Raw genomic sequence first — 24844 nt, forward strand, 5'->3', positions numbered from 1 at the left:
AAGAAGTATTTTTATAAAATAAAAGATTCGGAATGATTTCAATTTTAGATAGTTTATATTTTTCAACGCAAGATGGCAAGTATTATTTGTTGCCACATTGAAAAACACTTAATGGTAATTTTCCATTCACATTTAGTTCCATGTCTTCAAAATTTCTTTAGCAAACACCGTAGTGTTTTTGTATTTTTTTAATACTGTAACTTTGTAAAAAAAGGCTGAAAGTTTAAAATATTTACATACATCTACTTGCATAAAGCGATCGAAATTATTAATATAATTTAATCTTATCTTTTGCCAAAATTAATCTTAAATATTGATAACATAATATGAAATATCTTGTTGTAAGCAATCAGAGGAATTATTTTAAAAAAAGTGTTGTAAAATTAAAATAGTAATAGTTTTATATATAATGGTCTGGGATACATGTAACGTTACTTTTCATAATGGAACTAATGGCATATTTTACACTGGTGATATTGTCACAGGATTAATAACTCTCGATATAAAACAAAAATGCAAAGTAAATCGTAAGTTTAAATTACTTTTGAATAGTTAATTTCATAAATATGTTTTTAATTCAATTAAAATATTTTAGAGATTGAAGTAAATGTTAAAGGTATAAGTAAAGCAATGTGGACAAGACCTTCACCAACAGTTCCGTATATAAGAATATATTCAGAAAAACGGGAAATTTTTAGTGTTTTAATCGATGTATTTCATGATGTGAATCGTAAGTAATAAGTAATATTTGAAATTATTAAATGAAACTTATTAATAATTTATTCAAGATATTAACAAAAAACGTGAGCTTATCTAGCTTTTTTTTGCAGATACAACTATCAAACCAGGGTTATTGAGTCGTCAATTTCATTTTATGTTACCGTCTGACTTGCCACCATCTCACAAAGATTCTATTGCCAAAGTATCTTATACGATAACCGTTAAAACTAAAGGTACCTTGACATCGAAGAAGAATAAATTTTTATTATTTATTAATAATTATGTAAATTTAAATCATGTTGAAGAATTAAAGGTTGTATTTTGTCGATCACTAAATAAAAATATAAGCATAATATTGATTTTTTGTATTAATATTTATAATTTTTTTTAGATTCCGCTGATTTACGAAATGTCCAAAACATTTGGAGGATCTTACTTTGTATTGAATTTTAAAACGTATAAAAGTTTTTTATGTAATGAAGTAGTAAAATTTGAAGCAATTATAAGAAATGAAAAGAAAATCAATGTAAAAAAAATTAAAGCTACTTTAATTCAAGTAAGTTGATTAAAAAAAAAAGCTACCTCAATTTTTATTTGAATTCTAAATGAATATTTTAAAATTTTAGAAACTGGATTACAGTGTTTCTTCTGGATATTATACCAGTGAGAAAGCTTTATGTAGATCATATTATATGGATGTTCTTAACATAGCGGACCAAACATGTTGCTTTGAAATGAAAATTCCTAAGATAGCACCTTCCACAATCAACGTACACGATCCTATGGTTAATATTTCGTATTTGCTAAGAGTAAGTTAAATTTGTTTTTGGGGTTTTATAACAAAAATAAAATAATTACATTAAAAAAATTCTAAATTCATATTTTATGTAACTTTCAGGTCAAAGTTGATTTTCGTTTTCATTTAGCCTTATACTCGGACATACCAGTGACAATTGGTACTGCTTCACCGAGACTTTCATATTATTCCGATTAATGTAATAAAATATTTCTTTGTAGTTTGTTTTATTTTATTTTTATTATATACACGCTATCCAGACATTATTTTTTTTTATTGTTGTATCAGTACTTACTACTGTAATAAAATGTTATTAAGATATTTTGAACAAATTTAAAGGATGAAGTCAATGCTACCCCTAAAAACTTTAAAAGTAGAAATTGATTTACAAAATATATAAGTATAATAAACAAAGAATTACTTTGTTTATTATACTTAGTCTTTTATTATTTTAATCACTTACATAGTGTACCGTATACAAATTAAACATACATACTCTAGTTGTTTGTTCAATGTTTATAGTTTATCTTTATACTATATTTGCTTTTGACGTTTACGTTTTCACTAGTGACTTTTTAAATTTTACTGTCACTGTCATAATTTCTTGAAAATTATTCGAATTTGTAGTGTTTTCGCCTTATATTGTTTGTTTAAAATGTATCTTTGAGTTTTTTGCCTTATTTCCTTGCACATTGTTAATTTACTAGCATACTTTCATAAAATTGCAATATTAAATGGCGTTTCCTGAAGTAATTACTATTGTACGATAATTCCTTTAGGTTATATTGCATCCACCGTCCTTTAGACATTGTAAGTATATTTTTTATTTATATATTCTTAAGACCGAGTAAGCTACATGTTTAGCATTATAATGTTAAAGAAGACGAATCTACCAACACTTTTTCAATATAATCAGATAGTACCGGCGACATTGCAAATTTAATTTCATTTTGTAAAATATATTTTGTCATTTATACCTATGTACAATACATAAATTTTTGTGCTTATTACACTTAGTTAAATATAGAATATTTATAATTGTTTTACTATTTTAATGTCGTAATATAATGTATTATATATTATATTTACAAAAATTAAAATCTGAATACATTTTCCCTCATATTATATGTTAGGCACAGTTGAAATGGTAAATTTATAAGTAAAATAACATATTTGTGATTGTTATGTAATGATTACTTAAGCTCTGAAAATGTCTATAAGTGAGATTAGTTTTATAATAAATTGAATCTTGAGAAGAAAAATATTTTTGCATAAAGATGAATTATCATATTCATTATAAATATTAAATGTTTGCACATCCACTATTTCATTAGTAAAATTACTGTATTTATGTTTAATGAAACATATTAAGATATTGTTAAAGTGGTTATGGTGCAGCAGCACAGCCTCTGACTATAATCATAACAGCTGATGAATGAGCTATTTACATCTCCTCCTCACTCTGGGAACAAGACAGTGTGGTGCTAATTTCTGCCACTCAGAACACAAAATGTCTTAATAATGGAATTTTACACTTGATTACCTTTGATTATCTGGCTATATGTGGCATACAGTGTGATGTAGGGATGCCTGATAATTATTGCGTTAAATTTTTTAAATTCTTGTTTTCATTAAAAATGTGTTGTGATAATTTGATTGTTTTATTTATTGATAATGATGTGTGCAACAAAAATTTCAATGTTGGATGCTGTTGATATTGATGTCATCAACATTGGGCATCCCTTGCTGTTGCTGAAAAGAAATGAGATATATTGTAATTATATGGTTTTCTATTTGTTTAGTTGAGCCATGGATCCCAACATCTATGCTCTAGTACTAGACACACTCAACAGGGCAACAAGTCAAAACACAGAAGTATTAAAGCCTGCTGAGAAAAAACTGCAGGAATGGGAAATAGAACCTGGTTTCTATTCTGTTTTACTGGTAAATATAATTACTAAATTAAAATTAACACTTAATTACAGAAAAATATGTTCTATAGTGTTTATGAATTTAGTTTTCATTGTACATGTGTGTGTATTTACTCTCCCTGCTATATGGGAAAAATGTGGAGCTGCTTTTTGATATGTATATCTTTTTAGCTTGATGATTTATCCTGTATATAGCAGTAAGGCAGACAGGGAACCCGGAAACCTAGTGTGAAAGCACTCCATTTCAATTAAGACACTTCTTCACAACACCATATTTTGATTCATTATCAGAGCAAGGAAATCTAAATATAAAACATTTTATTTCTTGAAGTGGGAATTGAACCTCTTTGACAGCCGCATGCTTGCGTCCATGCGCCAGGCACTGGCCTCAAATACATGATTAAGTACCATAATTTCTGTTTTATTACTTTAATTGAGTTAACAAAATGAATTTACATTTTAGAATGTACTTTCGAACCATTCAATTGACATCAACGTAAGATGGCTAGCAGTAATGTGTTTCAAGAATGGCGTAGACAGGTATTGGCGTAGGAATGCTCCTAATGCAATCACTGATGAAGAAAAACAAAAATTGAGACAAGGTCTGCTTACTACTACCATATTGAGTGAGCCCGTCGCACAAATTGCTACACAACAAGCTGTGTTGATAGCAAAAATTGCAAGGTGAGAATATTGAAGGTTAATAATATTTTTTATTATTTTAACGTTTCTCAAAGTACATACATAGAAATGTAAAATATTCAAAGTTTAAACATTCAATCATTCTGTGGGGGTGGGTAAAACCAACTGCCGTTGAGTTTTTTGCCGGCTCTTCTCAGCAGCACTGCCTTCCGAACCGGTGGTAGCTTTTTGTTTAGATGTGCATTCAACGATTCAAAAGTGCTTATAATAATAGTCTATTTGAATAAAAAATATTTTGAATTTGAATTTGAATGGTGTTACAACAACACTACAATAAGCCTAACTTTTACTAAGCTAACACAAGCATGCGACCGTTGTGCTCAACTCATTATACCATAAATTATTGATATTATTTATAAACAGATTTGATTGTCCAACAAATTGGCCAAGCCTTGTACCAGATTTGGTGAGTGCCCTAAAAGCACCACAACCCCTCATCCAACACAGATCTTTGTTGATCTTCCATCATGTTATAAAGGCTTTGGCTTCTAAACGATTAATTGAGGATAAGCGGACATTCCAGGTAAGATTTTTTTTTCTATATATAGAAAAGTATTCTTTATATAGAAAAAAATTCGACAAATTCGATTCCTACTTGGGATTGATAAATTTATTTATATTTCCTTGAATTAGTAAGAATACACAAACATTGAGGAACATTGAGTTTATTTATTTATTAACAACAACACAACAACTTAACACATATTGTTTTAATAATTGGGCGTAGTGTGTGGAACAAAGTGTAAGTGTCTAGGTTCTTTCTGTCTGCTTCAATATGCAGGATACAGCGTGAAGCCAAAATAATAAATATATTTGAATAGACAAAAAATGTATCTCATCCTAGAAATTCTAACAAGGATATAGTATAACTGTAAAATACTCATAATCTTATAATTTACAGGAATTAACAATATCAGTATACTCATTTATACTGAACCTATGGCATGAGAACACAGAAGTATTCCTCCAGCGCATCCAAGAAGGCGCCGCTACGGAACTTATAACAGAACATTTGGAAAAAGCACTACTTTGTTTGCGAATATTGAGAAAACTAACAGTGTTCGGATTTAAGAAACCTCATGAGAGTCAAGATGCCATTGCCTTTTTGAATGTCGTGTTTGATAGAGCTAAGACTAGTTTGGAATGCAGTATGTATATGTTTTTGTAGTATTTTTTTGAAATATTTATTTAATTGAAATTGAAATAGTTTCTCCTTGCTCTGGGAGATAATAATATACAGCACTGAATTGTGCCGGTCAAAAATGGTCTAGAAAATTGGGTAGTTTATGGTGATAAGGCACTCTCTTAACACTAGGTCTCCTCTGCTTATTCTGCTAAATGCGTGATATGGAAAACTAAAAATAATCTCAATTTTCTATTTTTCCTCAGGAAAACTCCTCAAAGGTCGCGGTATCTACCCATTGGAGTTATGTGAAAAGTTCATAATTCATTTAACTAAAGTGGCGCTAGGTGTTTTATGTTTCCATCCCTTCAGCTACGTACCCTTGATTCGACCTTCCCTGGAATTCGCCCTATACTACTGCTTCACCGAACAAGGCATGGTGTTGACCTACGAGAGGTTCACCATACAATGTCTGAATATTGTAAAGGGAATATTACAATGTGTTGAATATAAACTACCCAAAGCTAATGAGCCGGTTAAGGAGCCATGTGGGTATTTTTTTATTTTATCGTTCATATTAAGATCAGCCCAGTCGTGGCGCAGGGGTGGGTCACGAGCGTGCGTATGTAAATGCGACAGGTCGTGGGTTCCCACTCAAGGAAATAAAATAATATTTAATATTTTCATTTCCTCGCTCTAGTGACGAGGCAAAGCGCAGCGTTGAGTTCCACCAATCAACGCGCGATGCTTTTAGAATTCGGCGAAAAATGAACTAAAAAGAGATTAGCAATAGATTCTTGGGACAATTAACTTATTTTTATTTTCCTGTTCTGGTAAACAGAAAGGCGTGGAAATTCACCACTTGACAATGCAATCAGTCAGCGTCAATTACAGTTGTTTATGACTGTAAACGCGACGGTTGTGGATTTGATTCTCAATTAGGGCATTGAATTTTTTTTCGCTCTAGTAACAAGACAGAGTGTGTCGTAGAGTTCCGCCACTCAATACGCAACGGAACGGAGTATATTAAAACTAGGTTCCCTCTGCCTACAATTCTAAATGTGGGATACCTGACGCTAAAGAAATAATATTTATTGATTCTTACAGTGACTCTAGAAGCCCACCGCGTAAAAGCCTCAGTGCTAGACGGTAACACGGCGTGTCACATGTGTCGCCATCTTGTCGCCCATCATTTTCAACTAAGTGCTGACGACTTGGCCTTATGGGACGCCGAGCCGGAGAGCTTCGCTACGGACGAGGCTGGGGAATCTTGGAAGTATAGTTTGAGGGTATGTGGAAAATGTTATTGATTTAGGTAGTAGAACGTGTAGTAACTTAATTTTTGATGTTTGACTATGATTTAATTTTTTTTAGCTTTGTTAGGAAGTAAAGATGACTCTTGAATTTTTTTCTATATATATAATTGTATATTAATTTGATTATGTTTATCGGACAATACGTGTATCTGGAGGAGACCTATGCTCTAAGGAACATTGAGACAAGGGATATAATATCATCATCATCATTATCATCATCAGCCTGTCCTCGTCCACTGCTGGACGAGGATAGGCCTCTCCAATGGCACGCCACTGACCTCGATCTTCGGCTCTAATAAGATATAATATAAAGAAAGAATAATAAGGAGAATTTTTATTGCCTTATTTAATTTTATTTTTGTAAAGATAAATGGTGCTTGTTAGGACAATAAAAGGCTTTTATTATTTTGATTTTTGTTTATACGTATATGTATTTTTTTTGCACATAGTTTACTTTCCAAGCAATTTTGGATAGCATGTTGACTGATGGAACTCAACGCATATTTTGTCTCAACAGAGCGGGGATTTAAAAATATTTTTAATATAATAACCGTTTACAGCCAGAAACTAAACTAAACCGCTTGCTTAATTTTTTTGTTATGTTATTGCTCAACTATACAAAATCTTTGTATATAAATTCATCTCACAGACTTTCACGTTTATAATATTAGTAAATGAGTAAGATAAGATATTTTTACATTTTATATCTTTTCAGCCCTGTACTGAAGCAGTATTCATGGAATTGTTCCACGAGTTCCGTACAGTCCTAGCCCCAGAATTAGTAAGGTTGTTGGCGTCGTTACAAGAAAGTCACGTATCGCCGGATGATCTAACGGCCATATTGAAGAAGGACGCCATTTATAACGCTGTTAGGTTGGCCGGTTTTGATTTGTATGATGATGTGAGTGGTTTATAGTTCATTTCGATTATAGTTAATTTCGTTTAGATTATATTTGATTTTTTTTTTTCATTTTCTTTGTTAGTTTCATATTACATCCTGGATATAGCAGATTATAGGAAACAGACTCTGTTCCTCACTTTTCACTCAATTTTCTAATGTGTAAATTAAGATTCATTTTCAAATTTGATCATAATATATACAAAAAGATTTTTTTGTTTACAGGTTGATTTTGACGAATGGTTTACAAATGTATTAAGCCAAGAACTTAAAGTGAAAGACGACAATTACAGAATTATAAGGAGAAGAGTATGTCAGCTTATTGGTGAGATTTTATTTAGTACTAACTACAAGTTTCTTCCCGCATAGCTTTAACCCTATACTATTTTTTATATTAAAATATTTTTTTTTTGGATGTTATATTGAATGAATATGAAAACAGCAATGTATACTACTCAATACATTACAGGTCAATGGTGCGGCGTACGCGCGTCACAGTCACTTCGCCCCGCAATGTACACGGCGCTACTCGAGCCCCTCACTCGTGCTGGCGAAGACCCCGCAGTGAAGTTGGCGGCAGCCGAAGCCCTGAGAAGTACTATAGATGACTTCAACTTTGACGTGGAACAGTTTGCGCCGTTTGCACCCCATGCTTTGAGCGCTTTGTATGATTTGTTGGTTAGTATGAGTTTTAATACAAAAAGTAAATTTTGGTTTTGTATTTTACAATTATACTTTAGAAAATAGTTACTTAGATACTAACTAAACAATAATCATAACTAAAAAATAATCAGAAAGTATAATATCCTTCATTCTTGGAGTTTTATGAAACTGAATTAGGTTCTATATTATATAATTTTTATATGATTATTATATGACCAGTACAGCGAGTACTGATATATTCTAAGAACGTAAAATTAAAACAAAGTAAATTATATTTTTTATATTTTAATTGTAATTTTAACTTTTATCATGTATTTATGTACAGGTGGAATGTTCTGAATGTGAGACAAAGATGCACGTCCTGCATGTCATCTCGTACGTAACTGAGCGCTGCGGGTGGGCGGTGCGCGGCGGCGCCGGCGCGCTGTTTGCGGCGCTCCCGGCGTTGTGCACCCACGCGCAACACCACCACATGTTGCGTGCCGCTGCGTTGGCGGCACTCGTGCATCTTGTTAAGGTACGTGTAGGTATAGTACGGTTGATAAGTCTTGTAAATTTAATTGTAAGTGATAGCGCAAATTTTATTTTAGGATGTTTCTTACTTTTGATTATTTTGTTCCTGAGTGAATAGAGCTCAGCAAAACTGACTTCAGGATGGCCATGACTCGTCGACCCTAATACATCTCCTGCTAGGTTATGATGTCCTGGTGATTGTATTGATATTGGTACTAATATTACTGGTACTGTTTTTGGTATGGATAGGGATGATCTTCTCTATCTTGTCAACATCATGTCATAGTTTTTGTGTTAAAGAGAGTAAAACTAAAAAAAATAAATACATTGTATAATTAATGAGGTGTGGTTTAAAAAATATCTGAAACACCGAAACACTTTAGTTAATAAAATACTTTCAAATACATAAATACTTTCAAATACAAAGTGGTAGATCTCCTCAACCTTGCCGCTTGCCGCGTCACCAGAGTGTAGAAATAGGATTATTAAATATTTCATTGATGAATACGAATTCATCATGGGTTAAGTTCAACTAAATCCAGCGTAATTATATGTCGAGTCAAAACTCGCAAATCATACTGATCCAAAACAATACAAAAAATCCAAAAAAAAAACTAAATAATAATTAATCAATCTATCAATACAGGCTCTAGGCGAATGTGCGCCCAACGTCCGTCCTTGGGTGCTCAACGTGATCAACGAATCAACGAAACTGAGTGAACCAGCCCACGTATATCTGTTAGAGGATGCACTGGAACTGTGGCTCGCTGTACTGGAGACTTCGCCTGCAGCGGATTCAGCTTTGTTGCAATTGGCTCATAACTTATGTCCTATATTGGGTGAGTGTTTAAATAAAGCTTTTATTTCAAATGTTGAAAATATTTTATATAAACAAAAATTTAATTAAAGTTACAAAGATTCTCCTTTACTAAGTACATGGCCGACAGGCCATAGAGGCCGTCATGGCACAGGGCCACCAGCTTGTGATTGTAAATGCGACAGTTGTGAGCCCGATTCCCCCCCGGAATATTTAATATTTTCATTTCCTTGCTCTGGAAACGAGGCAAAGCACAGCGATGAGTTCCGCCACTCAATAAGTAATGTGTGCAAAATTCAGCAGAAAGTGGGAACAAAATAATAATATATTTAATGTGAACGTCGAACGAGTGTCTTAACACTAGGTTCCCAGGTTCCTTCTACTTATGGGATATATGTGTGGGATATAACGTGAAGTTAAAAAAATATATAATCATTTATATGCGTGGGGATGGGACCCACAATTATCGCGTTTACTCTCAAACGCATTTAGTGCACCACGACGGCCTCAAAAGTAAAAGAAGATGCAAGAATTATGTAAAAATATTAGCTCTGGTAAGCAAATAAGCGCAACGTTCCACTAGTCAAGACGTAATGCCTCGAAAATTGCCATGGGCAATTCAGTGTCTTAATACTGTTCCCTCTGTCTACCCTTCTATATGCGAAATACATCGTGACCCTAGAAAAATCTAACCATTACATTTTATTTCCAGAACAATCTACAGAACACATTCGCATAGTAGTATACATAATGCAAGCGTACGCCTTACTTTGTCCCGAAGAATTTTTCACTGGTGCCGGTGCCAAATGTATGTCGATTTTGGATGACATGCTGAGTGACATGAGGACGGAGGGAATAATCACTGTCCTCAAAATGGCGGAGATTTGCATAAGTGTCAGTTTCCCAGAGAGAAACGCGTTTTTGGGTGTTAAAGTTATATGGCCTACTTTGATTAGAGTCATACAGTAAGTTGATATTTTGTTATTATATAATCATAATTTCTATTAATCAATAGAGAAAGCGTTTTAGTTACTGCCTTTGAAACATTATGCTCTTCAGTCACTCTGCAAAAAAAAGCATTAAAAAACAAACAAACAAACAATTCCAGCTGTCTTCTCGATAGTGACGATCTGCCAATGGTCCTAGCAGTACAACTCTGCCTCTTATCACGGGTCATCCTCTTGTCCTCTGACCTCTTCTACAAAGCAATACAAGAGGCCTCTTCTGGTGTCACCGAGTATGACAGTGATCCTGGGAAAGTGTTGAACAGAGTGTTGCACGTGTGGACGGAGAGAATGAATTTGGTGACACAAGTTGAGAGGTGGAAGGTTGTGGGTACGTACATATTATATATTAGCGACCCGCTCGCGGCTTAACCCGCATGTACTACACAATTATTTATTTTCTCATCTGAATTATCCTTACTTTGATAGCTAAAGTTTCAGCGATCAATAAAACACATGATTCCTTATATTGACATAACTTTTTATTTATGAACCAATTAAAGTAATACAAACATTAAATATTAAGGGAAATTTGCCAAAATACAATAGTAAAAACTGCGTTTAAATTGGTTAAGGTGTTTCTGAGTTTAGCGTGAACACACGCAACAAACAGATTAACAGACAAAATTTTTCAAATCTATATTTTGAGTTCTCTTACATTAATAAATATAATTGTAACTATATGTTGTATAAATATGTACTAAAATAATCATCTCATCATCATCATCATTAGCTCATATACTAAATATTTTTGTTGTGTACAGGTTTAGGATTAGCAGTACTTCTAACCACCCAAAACGCGACAGTATTAGAACGTTTCCCCGCCATATTGTTGAACCTAACTGAGGTACTCAATGACGTCATGAAAATGGAGGAATCTGGAAATTATGTTGAGTGAGTGGCCATTTTGATTTATTTATTTGAACATATTACAAACACATCACACATCATGGTGTAATAACATCTGTGGATGTGAAATATTAGGTGTGGATGTGTCATTACATGTGTAGGTAAAAGGTCACACGTTGATGTTCACATTTTTATCACTGATTAAGTGATTACATGTGTAGATGTGTCATCACATGTGTTAATTTGGGATTGCATGTAAGGATGTGTGATCGGTTGTGTGGATGTGAGATCTCATATGTCGATAAGAGATCGCATGTGTCGATGTGAAAATTATATGTGTAAATGTGACATCATATATGTGGGCATGACATCACAAGTGTGATGTGTGATTTCATGTGAGGATTTGACCTCTCATTGTGTGGATGTGAATGTGGGTAAGAATTGTATTTATGTAAAATCACATGTATGGATTTGAGACTATTGTGCCGTGTTGGGTTCGCTGGTATTATATAATGTGTTATTTGTACAGTGCATTAGTATCGCCCCCCGGCTCTCGGCCCGCATCCCCCCTAGAGGGGCGCGGCGGGGCGGCGCGCTGGGAAGGTGGCGAGGGCGGCGCGGAGGACGCGCTCACAGCGCACGAGCTGCGGCGCCGCCAGTTCGCAGCCGCGCACCCCGCACGCGCGCTCGACCTGCGCGCCGTCACGCACCACCAGGTACTATATATACACTGTGTATACACTGTATGGCGCCGTAGGCCGGTGAGAGCCCGTTCGCGTGGAGGGTCTGTTCACGTGGTGCCATTTTTGCTACATTAAAAATATTAAAAAATATTTTTAAGTTTGTATTCTTTATTATAAACTTTCGACAACAATCTACATACGTAGATAATACAGGAAGGTGTAATTATACCTTATAAAGCTGTTTCTAAAAAATGTAAAATATTAACTAATTTGTGTACTACAAATATGATACCTTACATTTTCATAAACTAAATTAAATAACAACACTAATTTAATTTTAACATTTTTTTATATTACAGCTAGAAACACTAAAGGGCCAAGTCGGTCAAGAAACCTTCGAGCGTCTCCTACAGTCCACCGACAAAGCGACTCTCAAACAAATAAGAGAATATATACCACTCTAAAAAACTAAATATATATACGTACTACACGTACTATACGTACATATAATTATGTATAATGTACTATGCCTATTTCTAATTATCTAAAAAAAATATCTTTTTGTCTTTTCTTTTGTTTGATTGACAGTTTATCGAATGAACATATTGTCATAATCGTAGAATGAAATTGGCGATTATGATATTATGTTTATCGTTTGACAGATTATTGTTTTTTTTTTTCAGTAATTTGTTGTTATTTTTTTTTATTGTTATATAAAAAGAAATTAACACATGTTATTACAAAGAAAGTGTTTTTTTTTGTTTTGTTTTCATGAACCGACTTTGTTCTACAAATACATATGTATATATTTTTTTAAACGTTATGATGATTTGTACAATATAATATTTGAAAATTTTATTAAAGCCTTTCTTTTTAAATTTTCAAAACTAATTCTTATATTCTATGGCCTTCAAATAATATTACTAATTAAGCTAAGTATATGATATTGTATAAAATAAAAAAACGGGAAATGCCGTTTTTGGTTTCTCTCTTAGCTATATATTATATATTCTCTCATAGAATAGATTTGCGAAGGAAGGGGGAAAGAGTAATTTGTCATTTAAGTTTTTTTTTGTTTTCATGTTACAAGTATACGTAATTTAAACATGATTTATATGACATTTTTTTCTTCCTGTATATTTTTTAATTTGTCGTGTCGTTTAATAAAGGTTATAATGGGTTTCTTGAACTTCTAAATAAAAAAAAATAAAAACATTATAATTCCTGTAATTAAGGAAAATATTAAATTTATAATACATTAGCGTTAAGCGTTAAGTTACCAAAACAATTTTCTACAAAATAAAAAACCCTCGGCGGTTAAATTGAAAAAAAAAAGTCCTTTACATAAACTTTTCTTTTTAATACAATATCATTTTTAAATTTACATTTCTCTCTTTGGCTTTTTGATCTTAGGACATACATTACAGATAACAAATATATTATTATATATATGTACAGATAATACACAACAAACATTATTCAATATGGTAACTTTCCTATAAAAATGAAAACGATTCTCAAAATTATCAACATATAGCTATTATTGCATAAAATAAAATAATAATAAATAAGTGATTTATTTTACTACTACAATTAAACTACTACTACATTCATGAAATAAAAAAAGTTGTGATATAATAAAATTTCCTATACATAGCTTTAAATATTAAAGAAAACACGTTTATATCTTGTACCGTTTAAAATTTTTTTTTAATAAGTATGAAGTATTTTTTTTTAAATAAATTATTTCTTTTACAAAATACTAATATACAAGTGAAAATTGTATCTGTGAATAATAAATACATTTAATAAAAATATACAAGGTGTCCCAGGAGTCAACGATAAAACGAAACCAGATGATAGACCAAGTCATGACAGTTATGAGAAAAATATAAAAAAAAATCTTTGTCAAGTATTTTTCATATTATATTGATTTTAAAAAATATCGGAAAAACCGACACCCTGTGATGGTTTTTCAAGTCCCACGACTACAAATATTACTCTTTCTTCATTTTTTTTCTGTAATGTAATCATGAGTAACCCTTCTGTGAATTACAGTTTAAGATTGAAACATATCTGCATCAGTTTTCAATAAAATATCGTGTTTTTGCCAAACATTAAATTCAAAATATTTACTACACTCACCTTTAACCGACTGTACTATAAAAAAAATGTACTACACTGTTTTTGCAAGTAACTTTAAAAGTTGGCGCATTTAATCTGGATTCCGAAATAGTACGACACTTGCTGGATTACTTCTTTGTTGAAGAGAGAAAAATCTAAATACACGATAATCGGGATGACGTTCAACGTTTTGGTATCTTTTTCGATACATTCTAGCTGCAGCAGCTTAGCGTTACATAACCATTCTCCATGAATGAAATGCATATTGGCAATGTGTCAAAGACCGAGTATATGGCCTGCGAGAGCCTAGAGCTCGAGCACTATCCTTATAAGTCCTGGGTCAGCCCCTAAGTCGAAAAAGTTCAGATATCTTAGATCCGTCATGCACGCGTGTGGAGGCATCGATCACGATCTCCATGGTCGGATAAGCGTTGCCTGGGCTAAGTGGCGGGAAGTCACTGGTGTGGTCTGTGATCGTAAGATACCGTCCAAACGTTTTCCGACTTAGGGGCTGGCCCAGGACTTATAAGTATAGTGCTCGAGTCTGGGCTCTTGCAGGCCATATACTCGGTCTTTGACACATTGCCAATATGCATTTCATTCATGGAGAATGGTTATGTAACGCTAAGCTGCTGCAGCTAGAATGTATCGAAAAAGATACCAAAACGTTGAACGTCATCCCGATTATCGTGTATTTAGATTTTTCTCTCTTCAACAAAGAAGTAATCCAGCAAGTGTCGTACTATTTCGGAATCCAGATTAAATGCGCCAACTTTTAAAGCTACTTGCAAAAACAGTGTAGTACATTTTTTTTATAGTACAGTCGGTTAAAGGTGAGTGTAGTAAATATTTTGAATTTAATGTTTGGCAAAAACACGATATTTTATTGAAAACTGATGCGGATATGTTTCAATCTTAAACTGTAATTCACAGAAGGGTTACTCATGATTACATTACAGAAAAAAAAATGAAGAAAGAGTAATATTTGTAGTCGTGGGACTTGAAAAACCATCACAGGGTGTCGGTTTTTCCGATATTTTTTAAAATCTTTATAATATGAAAAATACTTGACAAAGATTTTTTTTTATATTTTTCTCATAATTGTCATGACTTGGTCTATCACCTGGTTTCGTTTTATCGTTGACTCCTGGGACACCCTGTATATCTAACCTTGAAATTAAAAAGGAAAATCTTTATTACACATATATTAAACCTTTTAATTATTACGGCCTGATTGCAATCTTAGTGGAAATTCCCTAAGTAAAATAGAAAATAGCGTGATACAAACCTGCACTTCTTGAATAGCATGTCGCTCTAAATAACGAAGCGGATTGATTTCATTTTATATGATTGTTAATAAATAATAATTTTATCATATATATATAATTTTATCATATAATAAGTATGTGCTACCTAGACTTAGACATGTGCACTAAATAAAAAAAATCAAGTAAAAAATATCTTTATATTATATTTTACATTTAAATTTTTTAATTGGTAATTAAATACATAATATTATTTAAACGTAAGTCTTATTCCTATTGTAATTAAAAAAAGATTTATTTTTAAGATTTATTACAATCTTAAAACAATCTTATATCCATTGATTAATTGATTTGTTTTGATTTCTTAAACAATCAATTTATCAAACATCAATTTCATACATTAAAAAAAATGCTGGCTGACTGCCTGAAATTGCCATATTTAAATTATATACATATATTTTTTCGCTTTTTATAAGATTTTTAATACTAAATTGTTGAATACATGTTTATATGTATGTGTTAAAATTAAAATGAAATTTATATTAAGAAATGTGCATGACTGAACATAGGCTGAACTATATTGTATCGAAATAAAATTAATGTTTTTATTTTTTCTCAGTTTTTCATTTGCAATGTAAAAATTTACGTCTTTTACATTTTTAAAAATGTTATTAACACACTGAGCGAAGGGAAAATATTTAGTATCGTATAAAAAGTTTCAAACATCAGGCTAAGTATTTTTTGTTTTTTACTGTTATATTTCTGACATACATTATTATAAATTTACTATAAATTATTTTGGCAACATATTATCCTCGACATTCATTATGGAAAAGAAAACACTAAGCTCAATATGCATGCTTTTATACATATATACTTAGAAAAAAAAACTAACATCAATGTCACACAAATTAAACTTTTTATAGTTTTTTTATTTACTTTTTGGATGCTGCCTTATTGTGCTCTGTGGTTTGAAAAATGAAATATTTTTTGTTTTATATATTTATTCTTTTTAAGCATGTAAAATTGTATAATATTGTGTGTATGGATACTACTTTATATTAGGCTTATTCTATAACTTCTCTTTAATGTACATTTGATGACGTATACATTATGTATTGAAATTAACTCTTATGAACTTAAGTATAGATATTAGGGATACGCATATATTTTGATATAATAACGCTTTTTTAATTTTACTATTTGTCTTATTATACTATATGTATATTATATACCTTATAAATCTTTATTTTTTCCATGTCAGTTTGCGTATCTTAATATAAAATTATCATATTACTAGAAGAGTAAAAGTAAGTTGCTTTATTTATAATAATTATACTTATATAATTATTTTGTTAACTAACTCTAGTTTCTGTGTTGCTTCTGATTGATATCAATCAGAATTTTAAATACTACCAATTGATAAATTTAGCAGAAACTTACCAATTGATAGAAATATAAATAATGAAAAAAAATATCTAAACCATAACTAAGTATTTAATTATATTTTTTTGTTGTTAACCTTGTTTATACATTTGTATGGAATATGTTCTAGAATAATCCAACGATCAATTCTAGATGAAACTAGATATCTAGGTTACCACAACTGTGTATAGGTATAACTAACGTATAGATAAAATAAATATGAACTTTTACAAAGTGTACCGTTGTTTTACTTGTACATTGCCCTCTCGTACCCTTATTTAGTAATTGTTGATATCTTCATGTATTTTTAAGTTTTAGTATTCAATGTTATCAGATACTTCTAAATGAACAATAATCAGTCGTAGCGTAGAGGCACAAATTGTGACTGTAAACCGACTGGTTGCGGGTTCGATCGCCGCTCGAGGAAATGAAATATTTATTTAAAATTTCTCTTTCTATTTCTTCGCTCTGGTTCGATACCAGAAGGCAGGCAAAGGGCGGCGTTAAGTTCCGCATTAAGACACTTCGTTTCCCATTTTCCGCCGAATTTTTGAAACATTGCGTGTTTTGTGGGGCACCCAACACGTAAAAAATTTTTCAGGGTACCAAAAAGTAATATTTTATAACTTAAAACGTTTGAATTATCGTTGCTTTCAATTATTGTTTTAAACTTTGTATATGCACTTCCTTAAGGTGACGACTACTGGTGCAATTACCATATTTTTATGTTATTATCTAACATATATATTTAGTAAAAAAATATTATATTATAATCTAAATGATACTTTCATCAGAGATATAGGGCTCGTAGAAAGGATTTTCACGATTTTGTGCAAAAGCCTTACCTGCCTATATCTGTCGAAGGTGCCTATAGTGATATATCTATAGTGATATTATAAAACTAGAGAGTTTCGATGAACGTGCTAATCTCAGTTCAATTTGAAAAAATGGTTTAAAAACGGTGCGTTAGCAGTTCATTCATTCATTTCTCGAAAACACCCATTCTACCTAGAGTGGCACACACTCGTAGAATACATATATCATGTGCCTTACACAACTCTTAACTATTTCCATATCCATTTGGACATGAAAGTGAAGCCGCAGGTAAAACCTGGTTTAAATATAAAATTGTAAACCAAAATTTTGTATAAATGCACCACAAAAGTGAACACACAAGTGTTCCTAACACCTGGCTGACCTCAAGGGCCGCACTGTAAGTACCCACAAGAAGTGCCAAAAAATATGTATTTTCAACATACAAGTTGGCTAATTTAGTTCGTCAGTGCGGTCCGCTACACGCGACAGGGTCGTCAAGTGCAGGTTGCGGTAGTTGGCTCGATTCAGCCTCCCAAAGGTTCCTCGAGATTACAGGCCTAATGGTACTGCATTTTAAAGCTGGTGGCACACTTGAGCTTGTTAGAGATAGAATTAGATAGAAAGTTGTTTTGAAGTGAAATGATAAAAGGCATGCTAAGTAAGGTCTCATCAGCCGAACGCCAATGTTCCAAGTTAAGCTGATTAAGAAATCAATTGTACCTACAATTGGTTGATATATAACAATTAATAATAATAGAATATTTTTTAGATATACCTACTTATTTTATTAATAATCTGAATATGGTATACATATATGCTAATTAGCTAATTTCATATAAAACAGTGAACCAAGTGACCAAAGTAAAAATGTGACTTGAGTTGAGCCTAGTACCGTGCTACCCAAGATTTAGCTGGAAAAATGCCAAAATACAAGAGAAATCAAGATTATGTCTTTGATGTTGAATCGGGACAGCTTTACTGTAAACTGTACTACATTTGAGGGAAAATAAATGTTTATTGCAACACATTATATGCATGTGGACCTATGACCTTTCTAATGAGAATAGAATAGAACATATTTCTTCAGCTTCACACTGTATCTGTTTTATTATAAGTATAGATATAGATGGATATAGATTTTCATTTCCCCGCACTGGTAACGAGGCAAAGCTCGGCGTCGAGTTGCACACGCAATACCTCCAGAATTCGGTGGAAAGTTTGAAACGGAGCATCGTAACACCAGGTTCCCTTTACCTACCCTGCTGTGTACGGGATATGGCGAAAAGCTGAAAAATGATAAAACTAATTTTCCCATAAGACAATCTCAATTTTCTTATAAGTTTTAATTAAGCGAATATTAAAGTTTCCTCAACATGATCCACCTCCACCGCCCCGCCCGCCCCGACCGCTGGACCACGAGACACGTCCACTCTAAATAATATCAACGTATTTATCAACCATTATTAATCACGAATGATATTTATTTGGAGCGTTCGTTAAGGCGGCTAATTGCTGCGTCTCCGTCCTAGCATCCGACCATAAATTATATTATGCCTTAAGATATAGGGTTTAGAGATTTTGTAAGTATATATTGAATGGTGTGGTCATGTTTGTGTGGTTTTTTATATACCCACAATTAAAGAAATCGTGGTTAATCTATAAGATATAGTCGCATATCGTCAAGTCAAGTTGAGCAATTTGAGTTGGATATGTGACTGTAGATGCGACGGATTTGTGTTCTATTTCTAGGGAATGACAAATTTAATATTTTTATTTCCTCCCCCTGTTACCAGGCAATGGTGCGGCAATGAATTTCATAACTTAACACGCAATAGCTCAAAACATCGGCAGAAAGTTGGGAATAGTAGTGTTTAAATTGAGAATGAAGTGTTTGTTTTTTGTTTTACACTTGGTGAAACGTAGGGAGGTTCTCTCTGCCTACTCTGGTACGTGCGGGATAGCGTGAAGCGAAAAAAACAAAAAAGCAATTATAAGTCCGAGTTGCAGACATCGCGTGTTGCATTCAATACGAAACAAAACGAAAATTAAAGTTATTTAAATACAATTATAATATAGCGTCAAATAAAACTTAGGTATAGCCATTGCGTTTTAGTGATCTTTAAAAAACTGTTTAATGTTCGTCTCACCAAGAAAAAAAAAAGAACGTATTATCAATGTTTAAGTGGTTAACAGCATCCTAACACTAGGTTCCGTCTGCCTACCCTGCTGAATGCATGAAGCGTGAAGCTGAAACAAACAATCCTTCCTAAATCCAATAATCGCTATCGCTCCTACCTTATGCCGTGTCCTCTTAACTTCTCGGGTTGCCGACGTCATTAGTTTTGTTTCTTGTAGTCAACTCCAGCGGCTGGGTGTCTCCAGAATTAGTTAATGAACTGACGGAACAGTACCCGTTCGCTGCACTGCCGCGGCTTGATAGCATATTCTAATCATGGCCTTCAAGAACACACTGGGTATCTCCAATTAAGTATTTATCAGATCTTTAGTTGTTTAGGTGTTAAATAAAATATATGAAATAACAAACAAAGTAGATAGTAGTTGATTCACGTTGTGCCCCGTATATAGCAGGGTAGGCAGAGAGAATCTTTGTGTTAAGACATTTCGTTCTCCACGCCGATTCTGGAGACGTTGCGTTATGAGTGGAACTTAACGCCGTGCTTTGCTTCCACACCAGAGCGTAGAAATGTAAATATAATAAATATATAAAAATAAATAAATCAGCATCACGCTGTATCCCGTATTTTGCAGGGTAGGCAGAGAGAACCTAGTGTGAAGATTTAAGACACTCCGTTTCCTACTTTCCGCCGAATTCTAGAGGCTTTGCGTGTTGAGTGGATACAGTCACACAATTGTGCCCCTGCGCCACGACTGACCTCTAATAAAATATGTATATTGTATTATTTTTTTAGCTTCCCGCTATATCCCGCATATAGCAGAGTAGGCAGAGGGAACCTTCTGTTAAGACAAGCCGTTTTGTGCCGAATGTTATAGTTATCATCATAGCAATTGAGTGGCGGAACTCTATCCGCTTTTTGTTTGTTTTGCTTGTTACCAGAGCGAAGAAATGAAAATATTAATAAATAGTAATCAATATCCTCAAGTGGGAATCGAACCCACAACCATCCTTCTACGACGTTACTAAAATAAAATAAATAACATAATTATACTAAAATTCCAAATAGATACACAACTTGCACAGCATCTAATGTCAGTAAATAGTCAGTATATCTGACAGCTAATTACCCAGTGAGCAAACTGCGCTGTTTGACACCGCCGCGCGCCGCCCTAACTTCCAGAGAGATTTAGAAATGTAAACAGCGCTAAAGTTAGATTTGATTAAACGTTTGGAGTAAATATTTTTGAGAATGGCCAATCACAGGCTGCCTTTTATTTGTGATTTGTTGTTCAAACGAGTCTTGAGCTTATGTATATCTACTTTAGCTTATACTTTAGGTAGATTTTAGCTTCACAAGTCATAAATTTAATTAATGCAAATGTAACATTAATATAAGCGATCGTCTTTATTTAAAACGTAATAGATTATGTGACGCAGACGTCGTTTAAAATTCCTGTAGGGGTTTAGTAGAGACCTTGGCTTGATTACCTTGGGAAGTACCAACAACTGAGAACACATTGCTTGCGCCCACTTTTTATAGGATAGGCGATTCTTATAGGACTCTTGCTGCCTTTTTGGAATTTTTACTTGCAGCTCCTTTCGTGCCTAGGCGCAGTTGGGCCACATAAAAACTGGGACTAGTTCTCTACTCTGTGGACGGTGTGTGTGCAATTATATGTAGGCTTACTTACATACTTCGGATCGTTCGCTTTTGTGATGGGGTCAGAATCTTCGGCTAATAAAAATCCTGTGGGGATATTAAAAAAGATAAGAGGAAAATTGGGAAGTTGACATTTTGTCATTGACTGTTCCATACAGGCAGACAGTCATAGTATCAAGGTAAATGGTGTAAATTTAATATATAAGTTTTTGTCCACCCTACAAAAAAGGGCACACGTAAAAGAAAAAAGAAAGTAAACACTATTCGCAATTAGCCACCGTAACACCGACTACGCCGGAGTTATTAAGGCCAGTAGACTTACACAGATTACTAATACATAACATAAAATGAAAAAAAATCTTCATTAAAAGTTCAACGTTTGAAATGAGTTGAAACTCACCCTTAATTATGAAAAAGTCTGACTAGACTTAAACGCGGCAAGGTTTAATTGAGTGAAAATGTACTCGGTCATTACGTGAAATCTTTGCTACTTCTAATGAATTCCTCGGTAGTATGCGACTAAAATAATTTATCAAGCCGTATGTTAACGCGGAACGGGGTCGCCCTAACGACCCAAGTTAGGTGTGGACTCCGAACATTTATTATTTAGAGTAAGTCACTTCCATAATAGCCCTTAGGGTATGTGCGACACGGTCACCGACCGAAATTAGGTGATCTGGACGTAGATTACACAGCGGTCTTTTACTATATTTCAATAGCTCGCAAATTGTACGCTAACCTTGCAACTTCATTGTACACAATGACAAGTGTTTGTTGTTTTTTTTTTCATTTCTTACAGACACAACAAAAATATAAAAAAAGGATGTGTATATGATATGGAGATAAGATAAAAAAAATGTAAAAAAAAAATTTTTATTTAATATTTTTAGTTTCGGTTTTGGCAAATATTATTGTAAATTATTATATTATATTTTCATTAAAAAACGTCTTATCCTAGAGTTTTGCATCTGTATCATATTTATTTTGTTGATCTATCAATGAACAATAACGGTAGTCCATCCTTTATAACTTGTACAACTCCTGCGGCACGGTCTATGACAGGATGACGGCGCGTGGAGGGTGCAGGGCGCACGCTAAACCGGGACAGTACAGCAGCGAGCCCCGCCACCGACTGCATCATGCCTAGCCGCTCACCTGAAGGAAAACATGAAAAAGACTTTTGAAACAATATAAATTGGACAAATATATTTGAGTTGGAGTATGCTTATAAGTAGTTTTTTTAAAAGTCAAAATCACTGTGACGAGGAAAAATCCATTTTTATATAGTAATGTCTAAAAATGACCGTCGATGATAAAGGGCATTGTGGCGCAAGGGCACATGTGTATAACTTTAAACATGATGGTTGTGGGGTTCCGATTCCCACTCAGGAATTAAATATTTAATATTTTCATTTCCTCGCTCTGGTAATGAGGTAAAGCACGGCGTTGAGTTCCTTCTACCTGCTCTGCATTAATAGGAAAAATGTCTTAAAATAATATTGACAATTGACATTTCCGAAAAAAAGAGATTTTTATTTCTGTCGCACTACTGTTTTTATAACAGTAACTCCTCAAACACATGGTATTTATGATTCCAAACTGTGGTTAAAAATCACTTGCATAAAACATTTTTATATATTAGAAACATATTATTATGCAGGAACTACATAAATGATTAAAATAAGTTATGGAAAAGTAATGGTTTTTTATTGTAGAGAAACATTACTCACCGATACACGCACGAGGACCCTCTCCGAATGGCAAATAAACATGTTTGTTACTTAAATCGAAATTTTCTGGACTAAATCTTTCCGGCCGAAATTCAGTTGGATTATCAAAGTACTTCGAGTCGTTTTGCATCGCCTGTACTGGCACGATTATTCGCACACCTTCATCAATCGTTAAATCGAGTTCTTTAAAAGTATACTTCCGAGTACACTCTCTCATTAGAAATCCAATAGGTGGAAAAACTCTTATACCTTCTTTAAGTGTCCACTGTAAATACGTCATTTCTTTGATTGCTTCGTAACTAAGCTTATTATTATATTTAGCTAAAACTCTGTCTATCTCATTTTGCGCTTTCTCCTGCACGTTGATATTGTATGATAGCTCATGTAAAGTGAAGCTTGTGGCTGAGGAAGACGTTTCAAATCCGGCAGCGAAAAATATAAAAACTTGTGCTGCCAATAATTCGTCATCCATTTCCAATGTGGCGATTTCCGGTGTACCATCCGGTTTTACTCTTTCTATCGAATCACCTGTCATCGTTCCCATTCCTTTACACTCCAGTAGAAGATCAATAAAATCATTCCTACCAGAATGTCGGTAGTTCCTTTCCCTGAGGACTGTATTCACTAATGAGAATACGGCTTTTTCCATACGGTTTGTGCGTTTTAAATACTTAAATAATTGGGGCGCTATTTCCTTTAACATCAAAACAAGCATGTCTTTGAAACCAAAGTTGAATATTGTAGCTCCAACTTTCCGAAAAGCGGAATTCTCATCATGTAATGTATCAGCATCTAATCCAAAGCCACAGGCACCTATAAAATCTGTGGTGTAGCGAGCCATCAGATCCCGAGCATCTATCTCCCGACCAGCCATGGCTGCCGAGTGCAATCGTTCCTGCAAGCGCTCTGCCCGTTCCACGATTAAAGGAAACATAGCCTTTAGCTTACCACTGCTGAAAGCAGGTGTCATGCGTTGACGCAGTAACCGCCATGTATCACCATCCACAGTGAATAAGTTTTTGAGGAGAGGTTCTACTGGAATATTTTTGTGTTGAAGACCACGCGCGTAGAAATATGCAAAATCTGTAGTGAGCACTTGCTTCACGATTTCTGGATCTCTAATTATGAGTTGAGGATTTGAGGCTCGATAGAACCCTACAATTTTTGCCGTTGGATACTTCCAATACATTTCCACCATTAACTGAGTCATACTTCGTTTTAGAAAGAAATTTTTCAGGTTATTGCCAAAGAAAGGTATAGGTTTATCATGTTTTACGCCTTTTTGTTCCCAATATTTAAAGTTCCTTGTGCCATATAAATAAAGAGCTACAATCACAACTAATATTAGCGTTATTGTAATCATTCTTGTAAAATCACAACTATCCTTATTTAAATTAAATTAAATGTAAGCAATAATGGAATTTATATGACAAATATAACGTGCTAAGGGAAAAAGAACTATTCATGAACACAAGTTTAACTACACTGCTGTAGAAAATTAATATTATTCATTAATACTAGTTGTAAGTCCATGCTTTGCTCTGGTATTATACGCCTTATAGTTGAGTTTCCTTGCACGATATAAAAAAAGCTAGGCGTTAATTTTTTTTTCAGCTTCTCGGTGTATCCCGCACACTGAGGTAGGTAGAGGGAACCTAGTGCTAAGACACTC

The 24844-nt window shown here is 33.4% G+C and overlaps 3 protein-coding genes across 4 annotated transcripts; 2 read left to right on the forward strand and 1 right to left on the reverse strand.

The window, feature by feature from the left end:
- Nucleotides 1-313: 313 nt before the first annotated feature.
- Nucleotides 314-1736, forward strand: LOC146539374 (arrestin domain-containing protein 1-like). 2 transcript variants are annotated; one of them, XM_085185209.1, is made up of 6 exons: nucleotides 314-527; nucleotides 596-730; nucleotides 831-1033; nucleotides 1112-1276; nucleotides 1347-1529; nucleotides 1619-1736. In XM_085185209.1, the coding sequence occupies exons 1-6, from the start codon at nucleotides 410-412 to the stop codon at nucleotides 1712-1714; spliced, it is 900 nt and encodes a 299-aa protein (XP_085041335.1). In that variant the 5' UTR covers nucleotides 314-409; the 3' UTR covers nucleotides 1715-1736. The 2 variants fall into 2 exon arrangements, with proteins under 2 accessions (XP_085041335.1, XP_085041336.1); XM_085185210.1 differs by having other exon boundaries at nucleotides 405-520.
- A 358-nt stretch (nucleotides 1737-2094) lies between these two features.
- LOC146539375 (importin-11-like) lies at nucleotides 2095-17066 on the forward strand. Its single transcript, XM_085185208.1, has 17 exons — nucleotides 2095-2326; nucleotides 3319-3460; nucleotides 3911-4131; nucleotides 4513-4672; nucleotides 5051-5297; nucleotides 5539-5820; nucleotides 6380-6561; nucleotides 7304-7489; nucleotides 7712-7811; nucleotides 7956-8164; nucleotides 8475-8666; nucleotides 9309-9501; nucleotides 10192-10444; nucleotides 10588-10814; nucleotides 11248-11377; nucleotides 11862-12048; nucleotides 12375-17066. The coding sequence occupies exons 2-17, from the start codon at nucleotides 3326-3328 to the stop codon at nucleotides 12477-12479; spliced, it is 3009 nt and encodes a 1002-aa protein (XP_085041334.1). The 5' UTR covers nucleotides 2095-2326; nucleotides 3319-3325; the 3' UTR covers nucleotides 12480-17066.
- A 5235-nt stretch (nucleotides 17067-22301) lies between these two features.
- LOC146539376 (cytochrome P450 6B2-like) lies at nucleotides 22302-24641 on the reverse strand. Its single transcript, XM_085208276.1, has 2 exons — nucleotides 23173-24641; nucleotides 22302-22597 (listed from the first exon to the last, which is right to left on the reverse strand). The coding sequence occupies exons 1-2, from the start codon at nucleotides 24533-24535 to the stop codon at nucleotides 22422-22424; spliced, it is 1539 nt and encodes a 512-aa protein (XP_085064402.1). The 5' UTR covers nucleotides 24536-24641; the 3' UTR covers nucleotides 22302-22421.
- Between the last annotated feature and the right edge of the window lie 203 nt (nucleotides 24642-24844).

This window comes from Heliconius melpomene, chromosome 4, assembly GCF_056956725.1.
Source record: "Heliconius melpomene rosina isolate 202511_hmr_F chromosome 4, ASM5695672v1, whole genome shotgun sequence".
In the NCBI taxonomy this organism is placed as follows: Eukaryota; Metazoa; Arthropoda; class Insecta; order Lepidoptera; family Nymphalidae; genus Heliconius; species Heliconius melpomene.